This window comes from Lepisosteus oculatus, chromosome 10, assembly GCF_040954835.1.
Source record: "Lepisosteus oculatus isolate fLepOcu1 chromosome 10, fLepOcu1.hap2, whole genome shotgun sequence".
In the NCBI taxonomy this organism is placed as follows: domain Eukaryota; kingdom Metazoa; phylum Chordata; class Actinopteri; order Semionotiformes; family Lepisosteidae; genus Lepisosteus; species Lepisosteus oculatus.
The window spans coordinates 9,523,548-9,537,508 of record NC_090705.1 but is presented as its reverse complement, the minus strand read 5'-3'; the positions used below and the strand labels follow the sequence as shown (position 1 = coordinate 9,537,508).

The window sequence follows — 13,961 nt, the reverse complement described above, 5'->3', positions numbered from 1 at the left end:
ACACTAGTTTTGAGGCTTCGTTGCACTACATTTCCCAGAGTCCCGCGCGTGTTTCCCACCATGCGGGGAGGCATGCCATCTAGCTGGTGTGTTCTGAATGACAGAGCGGGCATGTCTGTCTTTCGGTTCAAACTTTAGTTGGGATTTCACCACATCATGCTGGACCTAGTTCTAAACGTACGTACTCTGAACATTTAATAGAACTGCGTTTTAAATCGAAAAACCCCGTGTGTTTTTTACTTATTTGCTGTGGAGTTTTTGCCGACATATATTTGGCAGGTGTTCAGAATGGGGCCTTAACTGCTTCTAAAGCTGGACTTGACTGTGAGGGCGAAGGCTTAGAAATCACCAGTCACGTACAAATCTTCAAGCCAGGGCTTGTCAATGCCAATTGTCTCGAGAGGCCTTTTTAATTAGGTGAACAGAAACGTAGGCATCACAAATGAAACCAATATACAGTGTAAGAAACCAGGCATTTAGAAGTTTAATCGCTGAACGTTTGTTTTCTTTTCCTGTGAACAATGATAATTTCACTCTTGGACATCCCGAAATGCAAGAATCTCTGCGTAGCCAGAATATACTGTATGGTTTAAAAGAGTGATACGATTTTTTTAATCAAAATTGATATATCCGGCCTTGATATATTCGGCTTCGCAGATGTTTTTTTAACCAAAATATTTTTGTATTTCAGCTCAGGTAATAAAACGGTTGAATCAATCATTCTTTTAAGGTAAGACTGCTTTTTAAGTTTTTTTTCTTAGTACACTTAGTTTTTTGGACTACTACAACCTAAAGGGATCTCCTCTCTAGTTGATGATTGTTTTATGACAAATTACAACGTGAAAGTTACTTTCTTAATCATTCTTGTTCATAGGACTGACAAAAAAAATCACCTATCGATTTGTCAGACTGTGAATCAAAATCTGTGAATGTAAAGGTTCTTGAAAATTGTGTTGGTCACAATTATTTAATTCCTGTGTGGAATGCAAGACACCAAATTCAGAAATTAATTATAATGCAGGTTTATATGATGAAACTAAGGATATATATATATAGTATGTGAAAAAAGAAGTGGTTTCATGGAGGATTTTTAACATTAAGATTGGGAAAAACCAATAGGAATGTCAGTTTAGGAATCTAGTAGATAACTGCGTCAGAGGACCTCCAGGAGTAAATACTTGTATTGATGTAGTCTCTTCTGACAAGATGGAGTAAGAAAAACAGAAACATCAGGGAACTGCTGTCTTAGTATTGATGTTTTCGAATAGGTCTTCAAACTGCGCAGGTGAGTCAACACAAACATTTGCAAGTTCAGAAAAGCAGACAATAAAGGAATGAGACAGTACATAAGTAGAAAGGGAAAATCTACATATAGATCTTCTAGAAAGTGTATGGCAAAGGTTTATATGTATTCTGCTTGTAACACAGAACAGATTCAGTTCACGAGTAAACAAATCAGAGTCAGGAAAACAGTGGCCCAGAATGCTGAATAAGTAAATTAAGAAGAATATAAGGAGAAATGAAGCACTTCATAAAGTGTTAAAAAAAAAGTTATAAAACTAATTAAATGCATTCTTGAGATAAAAAGGATATTAGACCATGAGAAAGATAGTAAGGAATTTTGCAAAGGAGACTAAAATAAATATTAAGTTTTTTCCAGTATTGCAACAACAAAAAAACACAAAGAAATGATTTGTCTAGGGGATAAAAATGGGAATGATTTCAAATGATGACAAGAACATTACTATTCAGAGAACTCAGGGCTGGTCAAAAGCCTGACTGATACATTTAACACAGATATAGGGTTTTGCCTTTGGGTAGCAAAAATATAAATTCCAAATATAAAATGTAATACGGGAAACCGCAGTTTGAATAGGCTGGCTTTGAGAAAGATTATCATAATTTTCATCTTCTAGACAGCTTTGGGAGAAGTGATCAAATGTGAGGATACATTGTTAAAAACGTAACTTTATAAATCAAGAAATGTTATGTTACAATATTGCATTGCAGCAAGACCTCATGATACAAAATATTGCTCTGGAATCATGCAAGTACAACAAAAAAAATAATATGGAGTAAGGATAATAAGATTAGCAAAACCTGTCTGCACTGTGCTACACAAAAGGATTGTAGTAAGAATTAGAACACAAATACTGTGGACGGATTTTTAGTTGTATAATCTAAAAGCCACATCTTCATAACAGTAGAACTTACAGTTAACAGAAGTTCAGTGGGATATCAAGAGTAATGGAAAAGATGTGGCACAGGAAACATCGAGCTGAAAGTTCACACGTAACGGATCTGTAAAATCGATCTACCCCCAGAATAGTTAAATTGTCTATTCCTGGGATAATAGCAATTATACGGTGTAAAGCATTAAGGCCAGAACTTAATTTTCAGGCTACATTCTATTTCAATGAAGGTAAAGGAAGCAGTTTCGACATTAAAATGCAAATAGGTGTTTGTAAACATTATTGCACAACAAATACAAAGCATTAATTAGTATAACTTACAAGAAAGCAGTTTGTCGCATCTGATAATGCATCTCAAGTGGGTACATTACCACGATCGTGTTTGATTAAAAGAAATATTTTTGTTCGGTCCCAAGTTCAGTAACTTAACAAGAGTTAAGTCCGCTTTCCTGGAAGGCGGGAATGTACGTCGCCCGATTCAAATGAAGACAGATCTTTTAAAAACATGTATTTAGGTTGATATGCGCTGATGCTGATCGCAGGGATTTGTCAGACCCCGCTGGAGTAAATGCGTTTTCTTGTTCTTTGTAATCTGCTCCCAGACGGTACTGGAGCCTGGAGATGCAGCGGCTTCTGTTACAGACTGTTCTCCGGCAGGTGCACGCGGCACGCCCTCTCCTTCTGTGCCCGACTCCAGGCCCAGCGGGCGGTGTCCCACCCGGAGGTCCCTGCAAGGGGTGGCTGTCTCCCTCCCGGCGATGGGTGAGCGCGTCCTCCGCACGGACGGCCGCGGAGCCGCGCAAGGCCGGCATCAACGACGAGCCCCCGCCGGTGTCTCCACAAGGGGCCCTGGGCGCCACGGGCAGTGATCCGCCACCCGGCGCAGCCCCTGAGACAGAGGCGGACCCCCTTCAGGACACATCCAGCGGCCTCTACCAGAGGTTTAAGAAGACCTTCAAGCAGTACGGAAAAGTCATGATTCCCGTGCATCTTGTGACGTCTACAGTGTGGTTCGGCTCATTCTACTATGCTGCCATGAAGTAAGTGGAGAGCTTTGAGCTTCAGACCTGTGTGGAAAGTGGCTTCCACTTTGTTAAGGGTCTTCACAAAGAGCTGTTCGCTCTGCAACCCGAGTTTAACGAGGAAACAACCATTTATTGCCTGGGAAGCTCCATTGATAATGCCAGGCAAAAATAATTTAAAGGTATTTGTGCTATGGTGAGGCATTGTCAGTATTTCACTCAGTAAACTACAGGAATACAGGACCTACTTTTGAGTTTCCCACAGATCCTGAGACAAGATCTCCAATAAGATGCACATGGGGGCTTCAAATAGTGATGTCCTGCACAAATGGGGTGCCTGCTGGTGAAAAGACAAGCTTACGAACATACCTTGTAGTTAAAAGAGTGTCGGTGGGCTGTAAGTGCTAAGTTGGTCACTGTCCTATTTAAAAAAATAAGTGTTCATTCCCCAGCTGAAACTTTTCTGTTAGCCCTCCAATACCCACTTAAAGAAGAAGGTTGGAAATAAAGACAAAGATCTACCTCCTGAAATAATATTTTGAATGTATCCTCTAGTTTGTCCAGGGGTTCTGGATGGAGCCCTCTCTCGTTGATGTGCTGTAGGGTTTCCTCCGGATTTGCCCTGTCATGTTGTTCTTTAGCTGTGAAGACCACAGACCCAGTTTCAGCTTGAATACATTCACCGCACTCATCTTGTGCGACAGTCTCTCCCTCCCCTGCAGTCTGCAATTTGGCTTGTTTGTTTTTACCATTGTGTGCGCCGGCCTACCACCCATGCATCATCTGACATCTCACTGTACGACTCCTTTCTTGATTTGAAAAAGGCGACAGTGATCAGACATCAGATCTAAAGGTCTCCGGAGGACCTTCTCTCAATTTAATCACCTCCCATTTGCATGAAGGTTGATTTGAGCATAGCTAGCATCAAGCTCATTGTGTAATGATGTGATCGAGTGATGCAGCGGAGCTTTTGCACAAACTGATCTTGACGATCGTGACCAGTGTCGTCACATGGGAACAGTCAATACACTAAGCCAATTGTAAGTCAATTGCTTGGTCAAAGGATAACTGGTAACTGACAAAGGCGGGGAATTCAGGATCATTTCCGCGGTGTGCCGTCATCCTGCATTGACAGCTAGCATTGCCTGGGCCCCATCAGAAGTGGTTGATGACGGTAGTTGAATTTGGAGAAGAAACAACTGTGTTCAATGTGTTCTTCAGGGGAGTGAACTTGGTTCCCTTTCTGGAGTTTGTCGGATTGCCCGAAAGGCTCGTAAGCATGCTGAAGGACTCCCAGAGTGGTTATGCACTGACAGCCTACGCCATGTATAAGGTGAGTATTGTACTTAACTTGAAATGCTGGAAACGAATTTGAATGAATATGTTAAAATCAACAAAAGAACCGAAGACAGTTAGACTAGAACTGTATTCAACGGTTGTTCGGTTATTTGGATTGGGATTACATATTAGCATCGTTTAACACAAATAATTCTGGAGTATTCTCATTGGAATACATGACTCAGAAATCAGAGCGTGGACACTCTGGGGTTTGCGGTCTGTATATTCATTTCTCCTCTCTTCCTGAAGATTGCCACCCCAGCGAGATACACTGTAACCCTGGGAGGAACATCCTACTCTGTAAAATACCTGCGCAAGCATGGCTACCTGTCCACACCACCCCCCGTCAGGGACTATATCCAAGACAAAATGGAGGAGACGAGGGAGCGTCTGTCGGAGAAAATGGAGGAAACCAAGGAGAGGATCACGGAGAAGATGGAGGAGACGAAGGACAAATTTACTGAAACCAAGGACAAGTTCTCAGAAAAACTACAAGAAACCAAAGACAAAGTGGCTTTCCGGAGGAAAAAATAATGTGTTTATTCTGTCTCGAACTGAAAAGGGTAGTTCTGGTCATTTCTGGGGACAGGATGACTAGAAAGCGTGTTGAATGTGAATTGGCCATGTAGGTACTCATCATGTCTGCAGATTTCCTGCACTCTGTTAACAAATCTCTTCGACCATCAAAGTTGTCAATTTCATGAACTTCTGGAAATATCTTGGTGAGATCTGATTGAAAGGTAATAGTATCCTCTTTCATTGTCTGTCCTGTGTTCTTCCAGTGATGACGGTATATATCACAAATTGGAAGGGACGCTACTTCTGTACAATATATAGGTTTGAAAAATAATTGTTTTTACATGAAATACAAGTGATCAAATGCTAAAAAGAGAGACTAAAACCTCTAAAGGTTTGTTTTCATCAGCCTGTACAGCACTATAATAAATTATTCACGTTTTAAGAGATGTTTTGAGGGCTTTGGGTTGGCTTTGCTTTTAGAAAATATTCAACATTTTAAAATGCCTTGTGCTTGTGACAAGAAAGACGTTGAATTATTCATTTGTTTCAGAGTTTAATAATATGTCTGATTAACTGTTCTGTGATTGTCTATTCAGATCAACACTACCCAGTAACACAAAAATTCCAAGTTTGAATAGGGCCTTTATAGCTGGATTTTACGTTGCATTGTGAAGATTTCCACGACGTGGACAGGCATCGTATTTAATCCAGAAACACACACAATAAAGGAATTATCAATAGCCACTGCTTTCAACTTCGAATGCTGTCCTGAATTTAAAAGTGTTCATTGCTGTGTACAGTCCTTGATGGACATGGTGGGTGAATTATGGACATGCTGGGAACTTGGCATTCAGTGCTTGATGTATCAATGCTGTCATGCAAAGACCACTATACACAGCTAGTGTTGCATTTTCAACTTCCTTCTTTACGAAAGAATGTTACAGTACATACCGTGTCCTACCACTATTTTGCTTAAGGCACGGTGCATGTTAAGTAAATATAAGATGAATGAAAACATCATACAGCACAAATCTCTTCAAGGACAGACTTATTTTAAGGCACTAGTACTAAATTATTTCTGACCTTTGAAAACTGTACCCTGACAAAGTTACCAGCCAGCGACAGCAAACAACAGAGCAGAAATTATTACCGCGGGACAGGGGAAAAATTAAACAGTGAAACTCCCCTTCTCCTGTATGAGATTACAGTGGTCCATCTTCACTGACATAGTGACTATTTCAGTGGCTTGAGACTTGATAAAAATGAATCTCAGTGGAATTCTTCATTTAAGGACATTTAATTTCTAAAGCTGAATTTATTATGGTGCAAGACTTTGTGTTGCAGGGGCTGTGTCCTTGTCACCAGGCCATCTGCGAGCTCTGGTTGTAAACAAAGAGAAAAGTTCTTTAGACATCTCCCGTGCGGCAAAAAACAAACAAACGGATGAACTGAAAATCTGACATAGCAGAAGCAGAGGAGATTGAAGAAAAATGAAATTAGATTCTGCACTAGGTTGTAACACCAGTCACATTTGCAGGTGAGATAATAAGAGGACTCAATAAGTGGCAAAGGCAATTAAACAAGATTGAGATAAAATCCAAGACACTATTTATCTGGCAAATGAAATTTAACATAAAAAAGGGCAGAGTGTTCAGTGGGCTCTGAGATTTGTGACTTGTCAATTCTGCTTCAGCAGTTGATGAATCCAAACATACACTGGCTGAGATAAGTGACTTTATGTTGGTGACTAACACATTTGCATTGTTTTTACACTAAAAACACGCGTGTCTTCTGTCCAGAACAATAAGTGTAAATGTAAAGTCCACATTGTTACTTTTAGAAAACATATAGAACTTATTTGACATGAACAGGCTTACAGGGTATTTTGTATCTTGGTGAAGATTATACTTTTTCTTCAGGAAAACAGCAACAGAAAATAAATAGTGTGATTGCTATGGATGAGATGTGTAGGGAGTGAGATCACATGGACAGTATGGTGGAGTGGTTGTTGGCACTGCTGCCTTACAGCTCTTGGGTACTGGGTTTGACTCCATTTTTAGGGTCCTCCAGTTCTCCCAGTGATCCAAACGGATCATGCAGGAAATATGAACTGAAAATCTGACATAGTTAATGTCAACATTAATTAACATCATTAAATGATCCCTTGTATGACTGTGGGCTAGAATGAATCTGTGTGATGGAGTGATCCAGAGTGTCTCCTTTTGGAAAAAAACCCATTATAATTGCCAATTACTTTTTTGATTTCTGATACCTGGTGTGAGGGTAGTACCATGGCGAGCAGTCCTGCCTCACTGCTGGGGCCCTGGGTTAAATTCCTGGGGCGCTAGCTGCGTGGAGTTTATGGGTTCTCCCAGTGTTTGCATGGTTTTCCTTCAGGTGCTCCGGTTTTCCCTCCCAAGCCCAAGGACGTTCCGGGAGGTTAATTGGTGCGAGTGTGCGTGTCTGTGTCGGAGTGACCGGTGATGGACCGGAGTCGCGGGTAAGGCCTCGCTCCCTTCTCGACTCCTGCTTCCTCGCGGCCGTGAGCGGGATAAAGCGCTTGGAAAACTGATGGAGGGAAGCGCACCGGGGGCGACGTGTAAAGATTCGACCCGTCAGTCGAGCCACGTGTTCAAAAGGGCTCGAATCTGCAACTTTACGAACTACAAGACCACTGTTGCACTTTTTATGCAAAGCCCATTCGTCAACGTGAAAAAGAACCGGGGTGTTTTTAAGAGGGCACTACGTACAAGGTTGTCGCGGGTAGTAAATGCATCCGAGAAGCAACACTGGAAAGTCCACCGTCTCACACCTGCGGACCGCGGCAATATTGGAAACATATTTTTACATAACAGAAGTGAACGTATATCTGAGTTCTTTAATAAACTCATTATCCGTGTGTTTGTACTTACAGTGGTCTTATACGCTAACATGAAGCGATGAGCTCACAGTCCTGAATACAGCGGGAGGGCACACCTGCCCTCTGAAGACACAGGTGTGGGCGCCTGTGTTAGATCCTCGGGAGGAGTCGAGTCCTCTGCAGTCTGCAGTGTAATGACCCAAACCTCTTTGCTTCCCCTGCTCTATGAAGTTGCCCACCCGCCCGTCGAACAGCACAAACGACGAAACCCACCGCAATCGTTAGTGCAGTATTTGTGCCGGTTTGTGTCGCTGTAAGTAACGTTTGTGCTGCTTTCGTTTCCGAGATATAGCGCCTTGGGTTTTTCGGGCAATCACGTGACTGTCTACACGGGTACTTGAACTCCTGACTGTGATGAAAACAATGAGGGGGATTTGTTTTCCGAATCTGTCTGGTCGGGTGGTGTGGATGTTTCAATATATTTCAATATAGCGCCTTCTTTTCCTGGATTTGACGTCAGAAAAGTCACGACCAACAGATCTTTTCAGTTGTGATCTTTTGATCTGTTGACCCCAGACTTTGCAGCCATTACGCGAATAAACAGTTTTACATTTAGGGAGGAGTTACTATGTTAGTTCATAGGGTTAGGTGTTTTCTATTTATTGCTAACTATGTTCTCGAAAATGTATTGTTTGTATCCTCCTTACATTGGGGAAGAGACACCAGTTTCCAAATTACCGCTGGTACAACACGAGAGTCCATATTCACATTTTTATGTATTACTTTCAAGATCGATATAATTTAACAATAAAAAACACAATTGAAAGCACGAGCATAATATGACTACATTTCTATTAATTTTTGACGTACAAAGCAGAAGGTGTATCCCCTACCTTAAATATACGATTAAAACTGTTCAAATACGATGTATTAATTACCGAAAGCAGCGGGGACAGTTATATTGCAAATAAATGTATTTATTTCGAAGAGTACGGGACATTGTGAATCAATAAAGACGTTAAAAAAATAAGCCGATGTAGTTATTTTGCAAATAAGTAAAGCATTTTTAAAAATAGATTCTCATTGACAGTAAACAAGCCGATCCGCCTGGCGCTGCCGGCTTGAACAGCTCTCAGACCCGTGATTGGCTAAACCCCCGAACAGGTCGGGCCGCGATTGGGTGAAGAGTGAGAATCGACACTCTGATTGGGTGAAGCGCCACAGAGGAAGTTCTGTGTGTACCGTGTGTGCTGTATGAGCACGCTGGATATACAGTAACACATCCATTCGTTTCTAATTACTGATCCATCTAAGAAGTCGCACTGAGGTCAAAACCGAATAGCAGACAAAGAATGTAATGTCGTCCGCAGCGCGTTCACGACTCCGATAACGTCACGACAGGAGTGCGCGCACCACGATCACATCGCGATACCCATTACGACTGGCACATCACTGTTATGGTGCCACTGTCAGGACATTAAGTCCATATATCGCGAAATTAAATACCCCGACAAAAGTGCCCTCCATGTCGCGACATGAAAGGCCCAATATCGCGATATGACAAATGTCCCCTCACTCATGTCGCGACATGAAGCCCGCTTATCGCGATATGACACACCGGCAAAAAATGCCCTGCTCCCATGTCGCGACATGAAAGTCCCTATATCGCGATATGACATGCCCAGCCAAAACGCCTACCACCCATATCGCGACATGAAGCCCATATATCGCGATATGACGAAAGTCCCCCCCCACGCCCATGTCGCGACATGAAGCCCACCTATCGCGATATGACACCCCGGCAAAAATGCCCTGCCCCCATGTCGCAACATGGAGTCCATGTGTTGCGATAGGACATACCCTGCCACGATATGCTGACCACATGTCGTGACAAAGTCTGGGTATATCATGTCCTGATGAGACCGTTGTTGCAAAAGCGGGGAGAGGGTGGCATGGAAGCACGGCGCCAGTCGTGATCTACGCTGCCGCGATATACGTTCTCGGGAGGGAAAGCAGCAAAGGAGCACTAATGAATGAGACCGGTTTGGTTTCCCTACGTACGACATTGTAGGGGGGCGGAGTGACGTCACGCCCCCAAAAATCAAGGCGCTATATCTCGGAAACGAAAGCAGCACAAGCGATACTTTGAACGGCACAAACGTAGCACTAACGAATTAGGTGGGTTTCATCTTTTGTGTTGTCTGTAGGGGGGGAACTTCACAGAGCTTTTACTTTGCCTTTAAATATTCAGCGGACTTGAGCATAACATACGAGAAGAACGTGCAGGCACGAACGGGTTTTAGAGGTTGGAGAAAATGCATCGCCCCAAGGGTAATATCGAGTGAGAAGCCATGAGAATAAAAACTGCGAAGGTATTAAAATATTAATTTCTGAAGATCTTGATAGACATTCGTGATGCGTTAAAACTTGTATGAAACCCACGATATTAGTATTCTATTTTCGATACCAAAAGACACCTAACTTGGAAATTCGTGACTTCGCACAAGACGTAACACTGAATTGTTATAGTCGCATTAGAGTGCTAACCCATTCATCGAAACTTAAATTGCAAGAATGGTCTGCTAATAAAAGCGTCAAACATACTTTGGATGTATTTTAGCTCTGTAAACGTCGTTCACTTAAAAATACCGCAGGGCATTTAAAGGCAATCTGGATAGTTATCTGTAAAATGCACACACATCTGTTCGTCAATATTATCTTAATGTTATTCATGCAATCCAAAACTTGTCATTTGTTTGCAGGAGAAAGTTTAGAACCTCTTCGTGTTTAACTCCTACAGGTCGAGCAGGTATCGAGCTGCTACTTGCGGTCCAGAAACACTTGTATTCGGGAAGCCAGGCTGTACTCCTTAAAACCCAAGATGTCGGTAGCATCTCATGTGTCTTATTTGTTTCGGGACTGGTCTGGTCATCTACAGGCGGCTTTTTAAAAAAAGTAGATACAGTATATGCATTTGTTTTGCCATGTTGGCTAATAAACCAAAAACCTAGCACTAGACAGCTGCAAGAGCGTCTGACGACAACGGTAGCTAATTAGACTAAGGCTACACATGCGCCGCCCCACTATATTTACATAACTGTCTTACTGGTCACAAAAGATCCAGCGAGCCAATAGCAAGTCACATACGATGAAAATAAAATGAAACAAGTAACATTAAAAAGCAAATCACGAAACGCAAACTAAAAAAAATATTAAATTACTTCAGACTGATTGGGAAGGCCTAGGATCAATCAAGGCCACACCCTTGATTCAGGGAAGTAAAATTGTGACAGATGTCCCAGTAAAAGAGTAAAACTACAGAATGAGTTCTTCAATCCCCTGAGAACATGTGAAATTTAACTGTAGGTGCCTTTGTTGGTAGTGGCAATTAACATGAAACACTCTACACAGCCCTGTTGATGAGGGAAAATCCAGGGATCTTTCACAACACAACTGTGGGAGTTTTGTGGATCAATAATCTAGAAACAGAACACTCAGATCTCATTAAAATTCTCCGGGCCACAGCTGACCACAAACATACTTTCTCGTGTCTTGTTTCTGCTCCTAGATCAGGCACCGTTGTCATTATTTGCAGGGTAAAACGGGTTGAAGGACAATGTTTTTACAGATTTTCTAGACTAAACTGCTCACGTGGGCCAAGGACAAGCTGCTGCACAATCTGCTCCAACAAACCACACAAGACATGCACTTCTTTTTAAAGTTTTAATAATTCCACCATGGTTTGACCACGGCTCTAGAAGTACAAGTGGAATATTTGTGACTATGACAGCACTTTGAGCGACAACTAAACTTTTTTTTCTTGTAAACGTATTGCAATAATAGATCTTGGGTCTAAAACCTATCACATCACAACGGCTTAAATTTAAAAAAAAAATACAGTCTAGACAGTATATAAACCATGCTTCATTCTGTAAATAAAGCAAACAACTCAAAGTCCAAGGAAGAAGTGCTGCAAAAAGTCCCATTGATAATTATCAAGACCAAAGATGCATAACTCTTGCACCTTTAAAAACAGAATAGTAAAACTGCTACTGATGCCAGTTGTGTACATATTCCTGATACCTGGAAATGAACATACTGGTAAAGGAAAGATGCCGAAGTTAGCTTCAGGCTAGTGCAGAAAAGAATCCTCTACAGTCTCTGGCTTGAACAGGGACTATAGCAGAACTCTCAATCTACACAATTGCCACTTGTTGGGTATGCTCAGCTGTTATTCTGCAGTGATTTCTCAACTTGTAAACAAAACCATAATTTAAGTGCATTCTCCTATGCCACGTACACTGATTTAGTATAAAATGAGACAAAAAGGTGAAAATATTAAACCATGTTTTCCTCCAGTTTCTTTTCTGGTAGCTCCAATGGTAACTCTGAGCATCAGACATCTTGGAATAAGAATTACACTAATTTGTTTGAAGGCAGTACTCGTATAAACAATGTCTACTGATGAATTGGTGACAGCTGTGCATAGCCAATTTGAAAGCACTTTGTACATTCAACTTCTATATATAGGCCTAAAAACTCCTTTCTTCCCCCAAAACTAGCTTTTTTCAAATGGCTTTTACATGTTTTGCTCCAAATGCACAGAAGGTACTTTATTTTTATACTACAGGACTGTGTTCTCACTTTTAGAAATGCAGTGCACTGTCATCCTCATTAAATATGCAGCGCTAATCAGCTCACTGGTCTAAGTACAATACAAGAGGTCGTGATGGGGCTGTACTCAATCTAGAGCTCTCGTATCCTTTTTGCTTGAGCATGAGGTGTGAGACAACACAATTAAGAAATGCATGGGGGTGAGTTTACATGTGCACAAGGGATTTGTGGGTTTCCCCACTGTGGCCATGGTGTAGCTCAATGAAAGAGTGAATGTGCCCTAGGAGTGCTGCAGGGGGTCAAGGAAAAATCATTAAGAGATTCAGGGTCCACTTGCCCACCAGCACCAAAATCCACCAAAATCCAGTGCTGGAAACTGACTAGAAGGACCTGTGACCGACTCAGAACCACAAGACTGGCCAGCCACAAGCAAGAGCCATTAGAGCTGGGGTGGACCATTTAAGTGTGCTTCAGTTCCACAAAAACCATAATTGTCAGCATGACAGAGCATCATGAAAGATCAAAATGACTGATTATAGTCATTCCTGGTCATCATGACTGCAGTTTGCACACCAACATGGAAGACGGTCTCCTCAATACTGGCAAAAGGTGGCATTTCCTCCAAAAAACAGTTTTGACTGCAGATTCCATGAGAATACACCAAAGGTTTGCTGAAAAAGTAAAAAAAACATTTAGTATTGGAGAACTGCAACAAGACCCTTCATGGAAGCCATTAATATCAACTTCAGCATCCAGCTTGGTAAATCCCATGCTCATCTCACCAGACAGTGTTAAAGTGGTCTTTTGTGACTTGTGTACCACCTGTTCTAATGGCAAAACCAGCAATAACAGTCTCTGAATTATTGAGCAGAATACTACTCATCCTCATGTGGACAGAACCCATCTTTCTGCATCACCACAATATCAACTTCAAGTTCTGGCTTGGTGTTCCCTGGAACTTTGCCCAGGTAAGCACTATTGTGGCGAGCTGAGCAGATATCCAATGACAACCACCACCAAATGCTACCACTGATCTGGCAGGTGCAGGCAGGAAAACTGAAGTATGAACCCAGCAGCCACAGAAGTCGACAAGGATACCCCGGTAAAAATCTTAACATTCGTAATATGAATCTCCTGTAAATCCCTCCTAAGTGGAAGGCCTTCATGGGCCTCCTCTCAAAACAGTGCACTTGGAGCTGTGGATTCTATTTGCTTGCACAGGCTGAATCTCAAAACACGTCCTACAGCTCTAGAAAAAGGGTGAGTGTTGTGTTGCTGAATTACAGAATACCAGTCCAACGTAGACATTCAACACCTTCCACGATCGTGGAAACCATGTCAATGTGAACAGCAAACATCGGGAGAGAAATTTTGGTCAGCTGTTGCAACAGGCCAGCATGTATTTCATAATCAGTC

At 41.9% G+C, this 13,961-nt stretch overlaps 1 protein-coding gene across 1 annotated transcript; it reads left to right on the top strand.

The window, feature by feature from the left end:
• The first annotated feature begins 50 nt into the window (after positions 1–50).
• Positions 51–5,815, top strand: fam210aa (family with sequence similarity 210 member Aa). Its single transcript, XM_015357748.2, has 5 exons — positions 51–177; positions 692–730; positions 2,795–3,232; positions 4,436–4,547; positions 4,802–5,815. The coding sequence occupies exons 3-5, from the start codon at positions 2,814–2,816 to the stop codon at positions 5,084–5,086; spliced, it is 816 nt and encodes a 271-aa protein (XP_015213234.1). The 5' UTR covers positions 51–177; positions 692–730; positions 2,795–2,813; the 3' UTR covers positions 5,087–5,815.
• The last annotated feature ends 8,146 nt before the right edge of the window (positions 5,816–13,961 follow it).

Excerpts from the sequence above, each read along its gene's own strand:
- fam210aa (XM_015357748.2), top strand. The coding sequence starts at position 2,814 with ATGCAGCGGCTTCTGTTACAGACTGTTCTCCGGCAGGTGCACGCGGCA. Across the intron at positions 3,233-4,435 it reads TTCTACTATGCTGCCATGAA|GGGAGTGAACTTGGTTCCCT; the intron begins GTAAGTGGAGAG and ends TGTGTTCTTCAG. Across the intron at positions 4,548-4,801 it reads CAGCCTACGCCATGTATAAG|ATTGCCACCCCAGCGAGATA; the intron begins GTGAGTATTGTA and ends CTCTTCCTGAAG.